This window comes from Balearica regulorum, chromosome 13 (assembly GCF_011004875.1).
Source record: "Balearica regulorum gibbericeps isolate bBalReg1 chromosome 13, bBalReg1.pri, whole genome shotgun sequence".
Classification (NCBI taxonomy): Eukaryota; Metazoa; Chordata; class Aves; order Gruiformes; family Gruidae; genus Balearica; species Balearica regulorum.
In genome coordinates, this window is record NC_046196.1 from 364,337 (window position 1) to 382,873 (window position 18,537).

At 50.0% G+C, this 18,537-nt stretch overlaps 1 protein-coding gene across 1 annotated transcript in view; it reads right to left on the minus strand.

Moving 5' to 3' along the window:
* Nucleotides 1-18,537, minus strand: part of LOC142603762 (uncharacterized) — a 43,755-nt gene that overhangs the window by 12,650 nt on the left and 12,568 nt on the right. Inside the window, exons 5-8 of the mRNA XM_075765983.1 lie at nucleotides 4,886-5,050; nucleotides 4,829-4,853; nucleotides 4,220-4,421; nucleotides 1,421-1,567 (exon numbers count right to left, since the gene is read on the minus strand). Of these exons, the coding sequence (XP_075622098.1) occupies nucleotides 1,421-1,567; nucleotides 4,220-4,421; nucleotides 4,829-4,853; nucleotides 4,886-5,050 (539 nt within the window). The remainder of the gene's footprint in view (nucleotides 1-1,420; nucleotides 1,568-4,219; nucleotides 4,422-4,828; nucleotides 4,854-4,885; nucleotides 5,051-18,537) is intronic.

Here is an 18,537-nt window from a genome sequence, read left to right on the forward strand (position 1 = left end):
CACACAGACAAAGGCACACAAACTTCTCGCACCCAGTCTTCTCTAGTGGGCAGTCAGAAAAAAGGCAACACACGGTTCAGCCCACACACTGTGCTGTCTACACACACACACACACGCACACCCCCAGTGGATGACTTGGCAGTAAACAGAACAATATCTCGTTATTTTCAGTCAAATGCAATGAACATAATCATTGTATCATAGTCATATATGATGCAATATATATATATTCTTCATATATGTTCATATTCCTGTGAACATACTCATCATCACCAAATGAAGTGAAACACAATGTTTCCACTTTGAACAACAAGGGGACACCCTCCCACCCCCTGATTCTAAAATGCTGCTCTCTGAGCTGCTGCTCAGACAAACCAGCTGTGCTCAGCTCATTCTTGCTATCCAGCATGCTGGTACCTGATACTCCAGTATCGAGTTTACCTGGTTTAGTCTTCCAGAACACTGAGAGTATTTAACTATCAAGTTGCTACAATAGACATATTTTTTCTGGCTTATGGGGTGCTGAAAGAGATTAGAAGTGGGTACCATGGAGGACAGATGCAGGTTGAGCAAGTAATCCTGCAGCGTGCAGCAGCAGTAGCTGCACAGATATTTCAGGATCAGCTCTCTTCACCTCTGTTTGCCTTATGGATCTGAATCACGACTTGCGGTCAAAATCTGCTCACGACTACAGGTGCCCGAGTGGACATCAGGCAGACAACCCTATGGCTGAGGAGACGGGGGAGCGGCATGCTCTCCCAAGCCAGATTCACATGCAGAAGGAATACGCTGTCTGAGCAATCGGTCTGACTCCTGGCAGCATCTGAAATACAGGGATGGGAAGAGAGGAGCTGTAGCAGGGCAGAGGCACAGACCCAGCACAGAGAGGACTGGCACAAGCGCTGCCCAGCAGGCCTCCTGTCAGGTCCGCAGGGCGATGAGGGTACTCCTGCCCTAATTGTCTGCAGTGTCCTGGAGCAAATCGAGGATTTCATCCACAGCAGCAGCGCTGACCAGATCTGAACAAGCCTGGTTCACTACACGTCACTGTTCCCACCAGCTAGGACAGTGCTGTACTAGGAGGCGTCTCTCTTCCCAGCCACCCTGGTCCCTTCTCTCCGAGGAGGACAGCAGCAGCAGCAACATCCAGGACATCTGTGCATTACAGCAGTCACACCCTCAAATCAAGTGCAATCCCAGCACCTATTTGCAGTCAGCAGAGCCGTAGCTGTCTCCCCGGTTCCCTGGACTTTCCCTCCTCATTGGGAGTTGACAGAGTCTACTTTTGCATCTTTAGCCCTTCCTTATGCTGCCATGTAAATGAGACGAGTAGATTATCACTATTGCTGTGAATGCATTAAATAAAGTTCCCTTCCCAGCCTGGGCTGCTGAGATAGAGTGGACTGGCATCTTCTCCTACCTGCTTCTGAGCTTCCTCCTGCAGCTGGTGGCTGGCCTCCGGGTCCTGGCTGAGCTGCTGGATCCGGCTGCGTATCTGCTCCAGTTCTGCCTGCCTCTCCCTCTGCTTGGTCTGCAGTTGATAGATCCTCTGCTCTTGAGCATCCAGCTATTGACCCGCCCAGGGAAAGAAAGAAAAAATGGAAAAAAAAATCAATTAATACTAAACGGCTTAACAAAACCCCGAACAGCACAGGCCTGATGCTGCTGGGGGTGGGGATTGTCGGGAGGAGACACCCCCCCGCACACAGTAGCTGCAAAAACCTGATGTTCTGGGGACAGGAAGCCAATATGGTAGGTGTGATCTGACACGCACGCCCACAGCAGCAGTGATATGTCCAACTCGGGGAAGACAGGGAGTCTGCCGCACTGGGGTACCTGCCTCCTCTGCTTACGGAGGGGTTGTCAGACAGTCTGGGTGAGGGAGGCAAAGAGCAACCGAGCAAAACCAAAGTTATTCTAACTAATAACTAAATAACGAGCTCCTGATCTGGCTGCTTGTTGGGGCTCTGTGCTCCTCTACCCCGCACTAAGGACCCCTCCAGGCATTTGCCCCACGCCCACCATCAACGGAGCAGAGGGGAAGGGGAGCTCTGGTACCCTGCAGCTTGGTCATCCACCCCTCTTGTCCCGCCTGGACAGGAGTGGGCTTTGAGGGCTTGGCATTTTCACTTCTTGGCGCCCCAGCTGTAAATAGTTTACACAGGGAGGGAGCAGAAAGGATCATGAATGTCAACCAAGGAGCAATTAGCATGACAAGACTAAAGTATCGATCTGCTAGAGCTAACGGTGCTGCAGTAGCCCTGCGGTGGAGCGGCTCCCCAGCCACTGGCCCGGATGCCTTTGCAATGGACGTCTCAGGGATGCTGCTCACCTTCCAACGGCGAGAGGAGCGTGGGGCAGGGGCAAAGGCTCTGTGTGGCTCCTGCCCTGCTCATGACAGGGAGGCAAGGTAAAATGCTGGCCACATAGCTCAAGAATTGGTCTGCTTGGTGTTTTAAATTCAGCATTAAGAAGTCCTCTGTGCCGCTGGCCAGGGGCTGTGCAATGCCTTGCCATAGCCAAGGGTCCTACGTGCAGCAAAGTGATCACTGCAGGTGAGAACAGCATGCTGCTTTTACTGCTCAGGAATGACCGGAAGCAGCTTTGTTTCATGGGGAAAGGGGCTCTCCAGAGCTTCCTGATAACACTAACGGGGTAACGTGCAGGGGACAGACAGGGCAGACATCTCACGGAGACTGGATGAGAGCAGTGCCTGTGCCAAAGTGCAGAGGTGCAGGGACAAGGCACAACATACAAAGAACGGATTTATAGCATTTTTTATAGAATTTATGTATTCTTCTCCCCTGTCAACAGGTCCATGTAGGTTATACATCTCTTCCTAAAAACAGGAAGGACAGAGGTCCCGAGAGCCCGTAGGCATGGAACTGCCCAAGTCTCTGTGCCTGAACTTCTTGCCCAGACCTGTTGCCTTGCCCTGTCCTACAACTTGCCCCCGCAAGCGCCAGCAGCCCTGCTGCAGGGCACAGACATGGCTCATCGGTCTTGAAGCACACAACGGGTCAAATGCGGGGAGGCGAGGAACATCCCAAGCTCCCATGGCCAGCCTGGCCAGCGCTGCAGGGCCCATGACGCTGCACCGAGCAGGCACGGCCTCAGCTCTGCCATGACCGCAGTGGCACGTATGAATGTGGGACCTGCCTGGCCACCACCAGCTCTGCTCCAGCCAGCAGCTTGTATGCGTGGGGCTCTCCCTGGAGCTACATCTCCCAGAGGCTTCTCCCATCCGGGCATGCGTCCGTCTGTCCTGCTGGCCATGCCACTGCCCCAGCCTCCTCCAGGCCCCCCTGCCTGCCTGTGCCCCACTGAGGTGCCGAGCATGGCTGAGCCCTGTCAGCAGCACCAGGGATGTCCTGCAACATACACAGCAACTGAGGGGCCTAATTAATGTTCACTAACTGTCTTACTAAACCTAGAGAGAATTTCGATATTAATTAAATGCTAACTGATTAGTAAAACATATTTACTGAAGACTGTCACCCAGCTGTCAACATTCAATAAATATATTAATAATCAATTTGCATGTAATTAACATAAAATGACGTTAATGTCTACATTAAAGATGTATTGGAGACATTGTTATCAGCACAGTAGCCTGCATTCCTCCAAGCCATATTCCGTATGCACGTAAACCATTCAAACCCACAGCGAAAAAGGTCATAGCTGTCCAGCAAAATGCCCACCAAAAGGAAAAAAAGAAAATGTTTAAATTCTGAGTGGATCTGAGTGTATGCACATGTGCTCGCACGCCTGTACATTGCAATAGTAGAGACCATCTTTGTGCTGAATACAGGATCCAGCAGTGAACACCACGTGCTCTGAAAAGCAAAGGACATGCTCATGTCCAGCAGAGAGGACTGCCAGACTCTAGAGTCACTCTTACTCTGCTGGCAATGACAGCCGGCTTCCATCGCAACGTGAGTACTAGAGGTGGTCTGCAAATACTCAGCTTTGCCTTGGTACAAATGTATCTGAGTCTTCCCAATCTAGGAAGATTCCCTGAGACTCCTGTGTGGTGGTTTCTTCCTGTATTTGCCAGAGAACAGAACAAGCAGTAGGGCATGGAGGACTTTTCACACGTCACCTCATTCAGCCTGGCACAGACAAATCACTTTCTCTCCCCCCCGCCGCTGCGTAAGGCTGCCAGGCTGTGGGTCTGACAAGCTCTGCACCACTGCCTGCGAGCCTCGAGCCATGGCACCTGGGCTGAGGTGCCACGTCCCTCTCACAACCCCAGACACAACATTTCCACAGCAGTCCTCAACCTCCTCTGCCCACTTGTAGAGACTGGATGAACAGCCAGGGAAACTCCTGGCAGCTGGAAAAACGGCAAAGCCAGATGTTGGCTGTGGCTGGAGTCTGGGGCACAGACAAGCCGGCTGCCATGCTGAGTAGACGAAGAACTAAGAGACAACAAAGTAGTGAAGCATCTAGGGGATGCTTGTTCTCCCACTCTGAGAGGGCGAGGAGCAGCAACATACTTAAAATCCATGCGAGGACTTATCTCTGCACAGCTGGCCCCAGGACCCCCTGCCGCCTGACAGCGCTCTGGTCAAGGACACAGCAAACCCCTGAGATAGCTGGCTGCTTAACCAGGCAAACTGCACCAGCAGCACCCTTCCCTTCCCTTCCCTTCCCTTCCCTTCCCTTCCCTTCCCTTCCCTTCCCTTCCCTTCCCTTCCCTTCCCTTCCCTTCCCTTCCCTTCCCTTCCCTTCCCTTCCCTTCCCTTCCCTTCCCTTCCCTTCCCTTCCCTTCCCTTCCCGAGGACCCCAGTGACCCTCCCACCACCACCACCCCCAGCGCCCGCACCTCGAGGGCTGTGAGGGGTGCTCGGGGCAGGCACAGCGGCCGGGAGGGCTGCACCTCGGCACGGCCGGGTCCCAGCTCCTGCTAACAGGAGACAGAGGTGTGCGCCAGGCAGTACACAGAGAAGGCAAAGGGCCCTTAGCGAAAGGATGGGCATCCACCGGCACCACCAGGCTGGACAGCTTCCAAACCGTGGGCTCACAAAGCTTTATCCACAGGGCTAATCTGGGATGGGTGAGAGACGGAGAGGAACTGATGTCTCCTCAGCACGCTGGACGAACACCTCCTTCCCCCAGCTGCAAGGCGGGTGAGTGTCTTTTGGAGGCAGGATAATTCTAGGATGTTCAATGCAGTGAGGCTCCCTGCCAGCTCCCCAGGAGCAGAAATGCCTGTGATAATAGGGGATGTCATACGGCTTCACGAGGCAGCCTCCGTCTCTGGGTCCGAATTAGCTGAGAGGATGTACCCTGCTCAAAGCAGCACTGCCTGTCTGAGCTTGCCTCCTTCCCATGCATGCCTTTCCGAGACAAGCCCACCTCTCCTTCGTCCCCACAGAGACCCACGAAGCGATTTGCTTGCAGCAGGAAAGAAGGTGGCATGTTTAGGGTGAACATCCCCCACCCCCACCCCTTCTCTTCTCATTTAAGTGGAATCAATTGTGCCATTTCTGCTTTGCTTTTCAAAAGCAATTACTTTCATGTCATTTCTACAGACATTCACAGAGAGCAAGAGAGTGAGGGCTTGATTATCCCCCCTCCCATCCCCATCCTGTGGCTTCCGCAGTGGCGGTGAAGTATTAAATTAAATGAGGTGTCTATGGAGCGGCGATGGTTTCAGGTCAGAGGCGCTATGGAAAGCTGTATGCTGCACTGCTCCTGTATATGTAAATGGATATATTAAAACCACTGATGTCAACTTGCAGCACTCATCTCCTCTGCTCTCGGGTGATCAAAGCTGATTGCAGAGGCAATTACTGCAAAGGAAAAGAAAATCACGGCCTCCTGCTCATCCCTGAGCTACCGGAGTTTAATTGCTTAGTGTAGCTGAAGCTGCCTCTCCATCTCCTGGGTGTGCGCACACATGTGGGAGCAGTGCACGCCATGAAACACAGACAGGAATGGACATTTTTGGGGATGGGCAGTGAGAAGCACCCCAAGCAGGGGAAGACCACAACATGAAAAATAATGATGTTTAAAAATGAATTAAACCACTACAGCAGGCAGGGCTGTGTCTTAGCAAGCCGCTGGATCGATAACACAGGGAGAAAATCAGGGCAGCATAATGCATGCCCATAAGACAGCCTCTCTCATTCTCTACTCTTTGGTCCTAGATTCACAGTAAGACTTCTTCAGTCTTTTACAGGCATTAGCTAATCAGGCTCCCAAATCCTTGTGACACAGATCAGAATCGTGACCCCTGTTTTACAGCTGAAATGACTTGAAAGAAAGGTATTGGTGCCTGCCCTGAGAAGTCCTGACTCCTCACCCTGTTCCTGCCTTTGTATTTCACATGCACTTCCACGTGAGTACCAGCAAAGGCAGGGGACATTTTAACGTAAGCACAGAGCTCGATCAAGTCACAATCAGCACGGTTTCAGAAACCAGCCTGAGATGTCCAGCTGCGCTGCAGGTCGTGCTGGGTAACTCGGTGCCGGCCAGACTTCAGCTGTGGGGTACCGACTTGACATGCTGTTCATTCAAATGGCTTCTCTCAGTGAAGCATGGAGAGCTGCATCAAGCCAGGTGCCTCCATGTATGCCATCCTACCTGCCTTCCCACACCCGTTTCTCCCTGAGGCTGCATACCAGCATCCACTCACACGCCGGTGCTACGCCAGTGCCCAGCCTCCCCGTGTGGGCACGCTGTGCTGGGAGCGCACTCTGGCCGACGTGGCACGCCGGCCATGTGTTCGTGCTCTCCGCGTGCATGTATGCATGTGGTCTGAAGCAGGGCTGTGAAAAATGTAAGAAAGACGTAAGATAACTAAGGTGTTATAAAGGTGTTATAAAGGGGTGAGGAGGTCAATAAAGATGGGGGGGGTGGGGAGGGGCAAACAAAAGACCTACCTTTCCACCTGAGGCAGGAACACATTTTTGGAAGAAATACCTTCCGAGGAGCGTCAGGCAGCCTCTCCACCCTGCATCTAAGGCAGTGGGCAAGGAACCTGAGCAGCGTGAACGGGTCCTGCCCGAGCACCTGGTGCTGCTCTGGCTTCTCATCTCCCACTATTGCTAGAAATGCTGGTGCAGACCAGTTCCTGACATTGTACTGTTATCTAACAGGGCTCAAAGCAGGCCGAGATATTCCGCAGGTAAAGACCCATGCACCCCACCAACGGCCTTACGCCTGAGGTGGGTGAGATAAGCAAAGGCACGAGTGACGTAGCCCCTCTGGCAGGCCACAGCTCACGCACACGCGAGGGCGTTCTGGACTGCGATCACATACAAATCTTGCCCACACGCTGTGTCCACACTAGGGATCAGGAGAGGATTAGGACATGTCAGTAAGTACATGTTAGTAAACACATGTTAGAACTCTGCCTTGTGCCCGAATAGGTGCTGACAGCTGTGCTGCTGCTCCGTAAGCCTTTGTAAAAGTGCTGCGCTGGCCTGGCCGTAAGGAGGTTTTCTGTACAGCTATATTGGCTTAAATCACTGCAGCACCTGATGAAACAGTAGGACAGCACCTTAAGAGAAGTCCTGTTCCCCACTCAGCTGCCGCCGTGCTTGCTGGAGGACATCAGGAGAGCCAGCGGCTTTTGGGGGGCCTGGCAGGCTGCTTGGAGGGAGCAAACTGCTTAAGTAACTTCTGATTTGATCAACAAACTTGATGATCTTAAAGGTCTTTTCCAACCAAAACAATTCTACGAATAGGAGACCCCGCGGGCTGGGCTGGGAGCAGGCGCTGCCATCACGGCAGGGTGCCGGGCAGACGGGGCTGCAGCGGGTGCAAGGGCTGCGTCTCAGAGCGGGACCCGCATGGTGCCACCCCAGAGATGCCCAAGTGCAAGGGCTGGTTCCCGTGGGCAGAAAGCACCCAGGACACCTGCAGCGAAGAGAGGTGCCGCCAGCACAGCAGACAGTGTCACGGCGTCACTAGGGGTGTCCTGAGGGAAGGTCACAGTCAGCCTGGAGACACCTGATGCTTCCCTTGACTTAATAAGCTGCCATGGAAGCACCGCCATGGAGGTGGTGGCACCACACACACAAAAAGCAACAGAGACCCCAAGAATATATTTTCTGCTGTAATCTAATTCTCTCGAATGGCTGCCACTCTCCTTTCAGGCTCAGCTGGGCTGAGTGGCTCTCTGAAAGCTGTCCTCACCTGATATCTGGGGAATGAAAGACAGACCCGGAGAAAAACAAATGCTGCAATGCACAGCCAGAACAAAAGCCAGCAGCAATTCCCTCTCTAAGGCAGATGAATAGAAACAGCTAGTGATGAGGACAGTTCTGCTGTCCCATCACTGCATTTGGGAACCACGAGTCAGCAAGTGTTTAAAAAATTATAAGTGCTAAGTTAGATTTTCTTCTGAATTTTTGACCCTTGAGGGTTTTGCTTTTGCACTTTTCTCCTGAAGCACTGGCAAGTGAAGCAGAATTTTTTTAAGCCGCAAACAAAGCCTGGGACTCTGTTCTTCCTGCTTGATTCTACAACTGGAGCTTCAAAAAAACCCACAGAAAATCATGAAACCCAGAAGTAAATCCTGTGATCTGCTCAGGCTGCAGGAACACTGGGAGCCTTCGGCAGCCCCTGCCCAGGGCCCTCCCTGCCTGCCGGGTGGGCTCTGCCACGCGCTCGCCTCCCTTCCCTGTGAATCTGTATTTTCAGCCCAAGGATGCAATTCTTTTTTTTTATGAGCTGCCTGTCTCTTTTTGTTTAGCCGAGAGTGCTCAGAGCCCTTCCCCCACCTCCTTTTCCACTGCTGCTGCTGGTTTTATTCAATTCAACACTTGAGGGAACTGCAGATGAAATGTCTCTGAATCTAAATTGCCAGCGATAGATCTAACAGCCTTTTTCCCTCTCCCCCTCCCCAAACTCCCCTCAGACAGAATCCTCGAGCACATTGTCTCTGCCTCACTCGCTTCAGCTGCAAAATACCAGCACCAGGACAGGAGCCCAGCAGCGGGGGCACAAAGCTCACCCAACGCCCTCCTGCACCAGCGTGCAGGCAGGAGCCCCGGGCGGACAGGCAGAGGCCAAGTGCTGCCTAAAAGCAGCCCGAGCCCGACAGGTCCCTGCAGGAGCACGTTACATGCTGCTCATGGCCACCTACGCGGGGCACTGCAGACAATCACAATAGACATATTATTTTGCAGAGCACAGGCGCTCGCTATGCTCTCCTGGGTCTCCGGCATGCAAACAACCGATGCCCTAAGCTAAGCACAGGCTGCTGCAGCCAGTCTCAGTGCTGCACACAGACATCCAAACTAGAACCAGGCCCACCGTGTCTGGAGGGGCAGAACAGCCTCTCTTGGCACGTTTCCTTACAAGGCACCATGCAGAGCTTGGGGTGGGGGGCACATCTGGACCAGACCTCTGCAGTCACAGTGAAGGGAGTGCTGTGGGTGCTGAGCCAGCCGCTGAAGGGAGAGGAGGTCATCGGTCTGAGCAGGTAGTCTGGCATCAGCCTGAGGAGATGGGAATCCTGCTGCTGCTTCGGGTGGGAAACGGGGGAGAACTCTCTCGCTATTGGTAGTACCTACGTGCCGAAGCATTCGCATCCTTAGTATGGAGCACATGATGCTACACAGGAAAATGGCATAGGAAAGGACAGGACAGGATAGGAAAGGCATGCACTCTTTGTTAGAGAGGAATCTAGTGCAGTTTTTGCGAAGGGACTGCACATCTCTGCAGCAAGCAGAGCACATCTGCCCCAGCTTGCACCCCACCGCTGCGCTCCAAGGACAGCTGCCCGGCACAGCAGTGCTCGAGACGGCTCTGTCCTTCCGCTCAGCTTGGCGTTTTGGGTTTTGGGAATGCACCTGCAGCGTGGCGGGGAGATGGGGTTTCATATCCCCCAGGAAAGGAAGTTTCTTCTCCAGTGCCTTCAGGAGAGCTACGCCAGTGAGCCTGTAGGGTCAGGAAGGCTCCCCCCACTCCTGCTAATGCTTTCATCACGGTCAAGGGGGTAGGAATGACACACTCAGGGCATGCCCAGAGCCTGAAGCATGTAAGCACATCCTGAGCGTGGGGTACAGGGCAGAGGAGAGCTTTCCCAGCGCAGTCCTGCAGCCTCTGGACATGTCACTGACAGCAGTGGCATTGGCTGGAGGGAAGAGATGCTACATGATGGTGCCCTTGCCACACTGCTGCTCAGCCCCCCCCGCCCCGGCTTCACCCACGGTCTCTGCAGTAATGAGGGCGGCACGTGGGGTGGTGAAATAGCATCAAGTTCTGTGCTAAGGGAGATCTGCGTAACCCTCTGTTTCCATTTGAATGGCCTTTCATTTTGTCCAGTTCAATGTTTGGTGATTGTTCATGCTGTCTGGAGAAGCTTTGATTAAACCTCCTAATTTTCGGCTAAGCTTTTTCTTTCCATAGGGCAAACCCTTGACCTGAGAGCATAGAAAAGTGGTCAAAAGGAAAAATAACAAGGCAAAGAGGAAGAAGGGGTAAAAGGGGGGAGACACAGAGGAATTGAAAGCTTGAAGGAGCCACTACACGTGGGAAGAGACTCCTGCAGCAGCCCTGCCAAGCAGCTCCCTCTGCAGAGCTCAGACTCACGGTGTGGATCCCCACGGTGCCTGCCCACGCTGCTGGTGCTGCTCCGCTGGGCGAGAGGACCGGGTTTCCACCATGCCCCTAAATCTGTTCCTTGACAGAGAAGGGGGAGAGCTGGGCAGCAGTGCTTTCTGTTTCTGTGCAAGGGTATGGAGGCACTGAGGTCGTCCACGATCGTGTGTTAAAACGGAGGCTGTGGGGCTCACACCGGCAGCGAGTGCTCAGCAGGGCAATGCACATGTGGGACGTTTCATCATTTTAAATGACGCCAAGAGGACAGAGAGAAGACTGGAGAGAGCAGCAGTCCTTTTCTTTGCAGACAAGGACAGATCTGAGTACCATACCAGCCAGGCTTTGGCATGCTCCCTTTTGTTTTCGTGATATCCACCGGGCTCTGCCTGGGGATATCTAACCCATTCCCCGAGACTTGAAACTGGCCTGGGCACAGAACTACGGTTACAGTCACACGGATCAAGGCCATCACCTTTGGTGCTGGGGAAATTAAATGCTTTTTACCCTTTGGCTGCAGAGAAAAATATTAAAATGTAGGCAGAATATTATTGAAACAATAAATATTTTTTTCTGAGTGTAGAGATAGAAAGTGAAACATTAACTACGTGAGGTATGAAATACTCCACTAATGTCAAAAGCCTGGTAATCCTGAAACCTAAAGACAACAACTTAAAAATGTCAACTTCTCAATTTCAGTATTATTTTAAGAAAAAGACTAGTTGGTGTGTTTATTCCACAACTGTAAACGACACCCATTTCCACTCAGATATTAAAAAACGCAACTGACCTCTATCCTGCTCCCCAAGCCCTTCAGTCCTGTCTGAAATTCATTCATAATGCACAGATGGTCAGCATAAAAATCTCCCTCATAATGAAAGCATGTGTTGAGAACAAAAGCAAATAAATGGGGTATAAAAATAAACATACCAAGAGGCATCATGCTGACTGCATTATAGATTTTCATATTTAATTAAAGGAGAAGCTGCCTTTGGGTATCCGTCACAAGAAGAGAGTCCTGCCGTGGAGTCCACGGCCTATCTAGGATCTGTCGCAGAGCCGGTTACTGCCGTATCTGCGCTCCCAGATGGGGCCAGATCATCTGGCCGGTCCTGACGCTGCTGTCCCCTGGTCTCGGCGAGGAGCGGTGCCTCTGCCCCGCGCGAGGGGCCGTGGCGCCCGGCAGCTGGTGCGCGTCCGCGGGCGCCTGAAGCAGGTCATGCATGGCACATGCTGCAGCGGCCCCCGGAGCAGCAGCGGCGTCCTGGACACCAGTGGAGAGGTGGAGGACCCAAAGGATGTGGAGCTGCAGAGCACAGTCCTGCCGGCCCAGTGGGGTGCGCACGCACTTCCACTGTTCTCTCAAACGGGGAAACTGAGGCCCAGAAAGGTTTCAGTGACTCGTTGAAAGCCACTCGGCATAGCCTCGTACCATGGCTGGCTCCTCTCCGAGAGAGACACTGCGTTGTCCTGTCACAAAACCTGTTGTTCCTCCCCCTCATTGCCTCCACCTAGTGATCCTGCTCTTGTAACGCTCTTCTCCTGGACGGGCTTGGGAGAGTTGACAGAAGGAAAGACCCAACAAAAGCAGCAGCGCTGCCGGGAACAGCAAACGTCTCTCCCTTGTGCAGGAAGCATTACACAGTGAGGAGAGGTGAGGTTTGAGGAGGGCAGTGCCAGCAGGAGCCAGCTTCGGCAAAGCGAGTCTGAGATGCACATGGAAATGCGGGAGGAAGCAGAGCACAGGAATTACGAGCAGGAAGAAACCGTGCATTTCATTCTGCTCTCACTTATAAAGATCTTCGTAGATCTCTCTCCCACAAATTAACAATTCATAGTATGAAATGCTGTGTAATTAGATTTTCAAAAGTGTCTGCAGTAGATTGAATTGAGAGATACAGAAAGGCAGGGAAAACCCCATCCCCAGGTACAGCTGCAAGAGCAGCTCAGGCGCCAGTGTCCGTGCCTCGCCCCTCGGCGTGTTGGCCTGATGACGAGTCGGTCCGGTACAGAAATCTGGCTTGTTATCTGAAATGAGAGCTCACTCTTCACAAGACGTTTTCTGCAGTAGAGCTGCCATGGATCTAGGCATTTTTACAGCCGTCATGAAGAATAATCAGACAGCCCTGCTTGGTGTGAAGTGCTAGAAAGGGAACTGCTGGGGAGACGCTGCGTGTGTGAAAAGGAGCGGAAAAAGGATCATAAGGCAACAGCTAAATACCACCAAGACACAATCCCTCTGGCAGATCTCTGAATTCCCTCCTCAGTGGAAAATTCAAGGTTTTGTGATGAAACAAGAAATCTACAAGCAGGCATCTCAGAATATATAAATCTTCCGTGCCCGACATTCCTGCATCCTGACTCACTGTATGTAGGGTGTAGACATGTTTTTCCTGCCACTCATCTCTTACTGCAGCATCCCTCATCTCCAACCAGCATATCAGGTGATGGCACATGAAATACAGGTTATTTGGCACAGTCTGAAGTGCCAGATTTGGTTTTCAGAAGTTCTGGGTCTCTGCAGCTCCCATAAGCATCAGTTTGGTTTACAAAACCCTGGATGCTAAAGAAGGGGAAGCAGAAGCTATACAATAACTACACTATTCACTGACATGCATGTGCACTCTCATGTAAGTGAGGGGAAGACCAAAAAAGGAAGATGAAAGACAGGCTGTGTACAAAGAGGAGCACAGCAAGTCAGGACAGTAACTCTCTGACATGGAGGTACTGCTCCTGGGACTCTGCTGTGGTCTCCAGCAAGCACTTCTCCTGCACTTGACTCACTATCTCAGAGTCCTTTAAGGAGGTTTCATGATGAAAACTCAACTGAACAAGACCCTGAGCAACCTTATCAAACTTTGAGGTTACTCCTGCTTTGAGCAGGAGGTTGGACCGCAGACCTCCTGAAGTCCTTTGCAACCTTTAGTATTCTGTGATTTTCTGATTCTAATTCTTAATTCATGCTAAATAATACAATTAAATGGCATTAACAAGGACTTGGTATAATGCCTCATGTGACTAAAATATGGATGTACCAGGGGACAGTTCCTCAGAAGAATGTTGGTAACTGCACCAGTTCAAGGCATTGTGCAAAGGAAGTGCTACAAGTGTAGTGTGAAATGAACTAAACTGAACCATGAGCTCCACAGTGATTACAAACACAAACAGGAAACAATCAGATTTCTAGGGACAAGTATGACAGCAGGAGTAAGTAGAGGGAAAAACTAGGAAGATACAATGTGGTGCAACCAACAAGGGAAATCAAAAGTAGCAAGTATGCATTTACTGGAAAGAGTAAGAAAAGAGTTGGCTTGCTCCTCCACAGAACGGTACAATTATTGACATAGGGTGCTAAGAAGACCAGTCTTTCATGCATCTTGTTCCAGTCTCGTCTAAAAGGTCAACAGCAAAAAGATGGCTATCACAGATAATACCAAGGACAAAGAGGCAGGATTTCAGACTCAGACAGGTATGGCATGCAGTTATAAGTTAGATATTTTCAACCTATGTGGGTCTATGGAATCCCCATGTAGGGTATGTAAAGAATTGATGGAAGCAGTTTAAGAGCACTTAAGGCCTCATGAACTACTGGAAGACTGACAAATGGCAAACATAGTGTCTGTCTATAAAAAGGGGGTAGAGGAAGAAGTAGTCAGAGAATCATAGATCAGTCAACTTAGCTCAAATTTCTGGAAAACTAAACAATTTGTAAACTTAAAATTGTAAAATAAACCAGTAATTAAACAATTTATAAAAATCTGAAAGATAACAAGAGATGGGTAACAACCAATGTGGATTTGTCAAGAACAAATCTTCTCTAATGTAAGTTCCTTCCACAAAATGGTAAAAGGTTGTAGATAGAAGAGATACAACAGATGTCGTATATCTTGATCTTATAAAAGTTTCTGATGCTGTCTCACATAGTCTTCTTTTAAGCAAGCCAAAGAAACACGATCTAGATGAAACTACTATTAGATAAGGTACAAAGGTAACTTAGGTACAAAACTTGTTGAAGAGTCCCATTACATGAGTAGTTATCAATGATTCATTGCCAAAATGGAAGGATGTACCTGGAGCTTTTGAGGGGCTTACTCTTTTTTTGTGCCGGGGATTTTTAACGGTGTAGGTGATGGAATAGAGAACATTAGTTACACTTGCAAATGACAGATGTAGGTGGAACTGCAAGATTATTGGAAGATGGGATTTAAAACCTCATAAACTGGAGAAATGATCTGGGAGAATAAAGTGAAATTCAATAGAGACGAGCGCAAGGTCTACACAGGCAGGAATCACTGCTGCATATTCAGAGTATCAACAGTTGCTAGGTAGGAGCTTATCGAGATGGGGCTAGTACTACTGTGGATCCATATGAATGCAAGCCAATGATATGGCACTGTTGTGAAAAAGGAAAGTGTTATTTTGGATGCATGAACAGGACGTAGCCTTCAAGACATGTGAAGTCATCTGCATGCTTGATCCCTAGCTGAAGCATGGTGTCTGATTTGGGGAACGGCACTTCAAAGGATTAGTGGAGCAGCTGGATAAATCCCAGAGGTGACCAGTGCGAATGAACTGAGATCTGGAAACATGACCCCTAAGGGAGGAGTGAAGGAGTTCAAATGATTTAGCTTGAGGAAAGAACAACGGAAAGAATCATCTCTTCAAACAAATACCACACTTCAGGGTATGAGGATGGATAGATAGCTCCTCACGTGCTCCTTGCAGCCCTGCTTTTCTGTCACCCTGTAGCCATGCAGGAAGAACTTTCTGCGTAGGTACAGTTGAAGCAATTGCTGAAAAGTCTCATGCTCCAAAGAGCTAAGTCCCAGCGAAAGAGGGCAGGAGATCTCCTTACGGGAAGGCAAACAGCTGATACTCCCCTAACCTTGACTTTTGCAAGGACTTGCGTGCCTGAACTAAATCAAATGCCCTAGTGCAGAGCAAAGACTGTTTCTTCTGCCAGCTCAGCGAGTGTGTGAGCCATAGTAAACCTGGTTTGTGCTACAGCAGACGTGCAGATGATGTCATTACTGTGACAGCATCACAAACTCAGAAATGTCTCCTCTAATTAAAGACGCCATTTTAAAATGCTCAGGACAGTGTATTCAGTATTGCTGAGGACTCTTCTTCCATGAGAGCTTTCAAACTGCAAAGAGCAGCTACAGGACGAGAAACACAACTGCAGCTCTCCCTAAGCAGGGTGCTATGAGACAGTAAGATCACAGCTATATTTGCAATATCTTTGTCTACTTTTTCTGCAAGCTCAAGGACCGTAGGCAACCTTAACTGTTACTGCAAGCACAAAGCTAGTGTGCAGCACTGGAAAGTACAGCACAGGGACAAAGAGCTGGGTTTCTCACCTGGAGAGCGACTTGCAGTACAACATCCAGAATATGAGAGAGCTCATAGGCTTCTAGCATTTCCTAGTGTATTTCAAAAGGATTCCATAGGCCGTTTGAAGCCTGGATGCCATGATTGTAGAAGACATCTCATTCACAGATTTGCAGAAATTCAGATGTCTCATTTCGTAGTTCTTCTGCAGGCTTTTGCAGCTTGATGGGGACAGGAGATGTTTGTCATGTGGGAAGAAAGGAAACGTGTCCAGCAATAGGCTCCCAAATTAGAGCAGAATCTTTAGGTTTTGAACAGAGAAAAATTCTTGCCCTTTTTTTTTTCTCCTTCAGCAAAACCTAGGTGTTTTTTCATCATTTAGATAAAAAGTTTGGAAAAAGCAGTCAGCAGTAAACTGGTGCAAATCAGAAAGGAATGCACAACTTTTTTCAGGTGGCCATCACATATCAGTCAGTCTACCTGGTGCACAGAACTCAGAAAATCTGGGGTTATGAAATCTTTATATTTTACACTGGAATGCTGGCTCATTTCCCCTTCACCATAAACAAAGACCTTAAAAATATAACTGCTCATGCCAAGGTCCTGGTGGCTACAGTAATGTTACTGCCAAGCTCCAAGCCAGAATGGTTTCTGCTGGAAGATCGTTGACACAAAAATCAACTCAGTTCCCAAGTGGCTAGGTGAAGAACATCAGTGAAAAAGGCCTCCATATACCAGCTGGTTTTCATATCTTTCCTGATGCCATAAGACAGTCCCGATGCACACAACCGTATCTCTGCTCAGGCAGCTGTGAACTCTTGTCTGCTCCACTGACCGACTATGTGACTGCAGGCAAGTCATTCTGTAACCTTGTGCTGAGAAACTGAATAACAAGCAGGAACTTCACTGGAAAACCTTCAAGAAAATCCTTATCAATCTATCTTGAGATTTCCTGAGGAAACAAATTCCCCAGCTCTTCTCCAAGGAAACATTTGAGACGCAAATATGAGTAAAGCGGAAGATTTGATACACATGGCTGTATCATCCCTGCGAGTTCACGGGAATGCCTGTAAAGTCAGGCTGATTCACTGGAGACCACGAACGTGCAGAAAAAAAACCACAGGTGAAGGCTGTGGTTTGGTGCCAATGCATTTGTGGTTTGCTCTAGGGACAACTGAGGCATACCTGTCAATATTGAGGACCCCATAGTATCCTGATGAAGAAATACACAACATTTATAAACACTAAGAGAAACCTGGTTTATGAACATGTTGCAGACATGATGCAGAGTCTCACTTCACTCCCCTCTACGACTGTGGCTTTAGCAAGAAAAGAAGACTCAGCTCCAGCCTCCTAGCCAGACTCTATGAGCTATCTCCCAAAAATCGCCCATCGCGGCCCAGACACTTGGCTGAGCCACCTGATTCTGCAACTCAGCAGAAGCCCTTATGAAAACAACTCTTCTGAGCGGAGCGGGTGTCTCCAGCACATGCTACCACTTACTAAACACTCCTTTGAACCCCTACTCCTGTACCCAAGAGAAATTACTTGTCTTGAGCATGACTTACTGCTGAGATAATGTGACTCAAGCTAAAGAAAACAGATGGGACCTGCAGACTGTGAAAGCAGACCACAAGAAAAAAGCTTCAGGGCAGCACAATGCAGCAAAGACAAGACACCAGTCTTACTGGGGCTGGAAAATGCTCTGTCAAACACCCCGGCCAAGCAGAGTGCCCATGACGAGAGGGCCAGCGCAGTGGCCGTGGCAAGTGCCCCTCGCTGCACCTGGAGCATGCAGGTACGGCCGGAGCGTGCCGGTGCTGAGTGCCACGGAAGCGGCAGCCCCGCAGGCTCCGTGCTGGCGGCAGAGCCCCTGTCCTGTGCCCCCCGGGCCGGGCTTTCTGCGGCCGCGCGCTGCCCCGCCAGCAGCCCGTGGGCTGGCTCCAAAGAGCTACAGACGGCGGTGGGGCTCCGCGGCACAGGCTGCTCCCCAGAACCTCACCAGTCACTGCTGACGGGAGGTTTCGAGGCGAGATGAGAAAATATCTCACAGATAAAAGGAGAAGATAGGAGGAAAACCTTAACCTCACTCTGCAAATCATAATAGCTTTGTCAAAATAAAAGTCGGAACTAAATCCTCCCGCTGCACACCTTTCCGCTCTGGAAACCATTCAAGCACAGACATTTTCTATTAGCTGCAAACTCTGCACACATAAGGGAGAGACTCTAGCGTAATATCTGCACAATAGCACCTCCACGCAAACACTATACCAGTAATGGGAAATTTTCATGATGTAAAGCAGCAAGGTCACGCGATGTGTCCAGGCAGCCCTTGGAAAGGCACGGTCTCTCCAGATATTACAGAGGAAAGCTCAGAATTGCTCTTGGTTCATTAGGCTTTGCCTGAGGGGTTTTCTTCCGCTATTAACTACAAACAAGGTTCGGGTTCTTGTTACTCAGTTTCGTGCATGCAATGCAAAAAGGCGAAGGGGAAGGTTTACCAAGAGTCATTTGTAAATATGCTAAGACGATTCAGATATGTTTTTAAAATCCACCAGACATCCTGTGTAATGTCACCTTAAACAAGAACGTTGAAAAAACTCTGTCAATACAGCAACATCTTTTTCAGCATAGAAATTATACATCAAC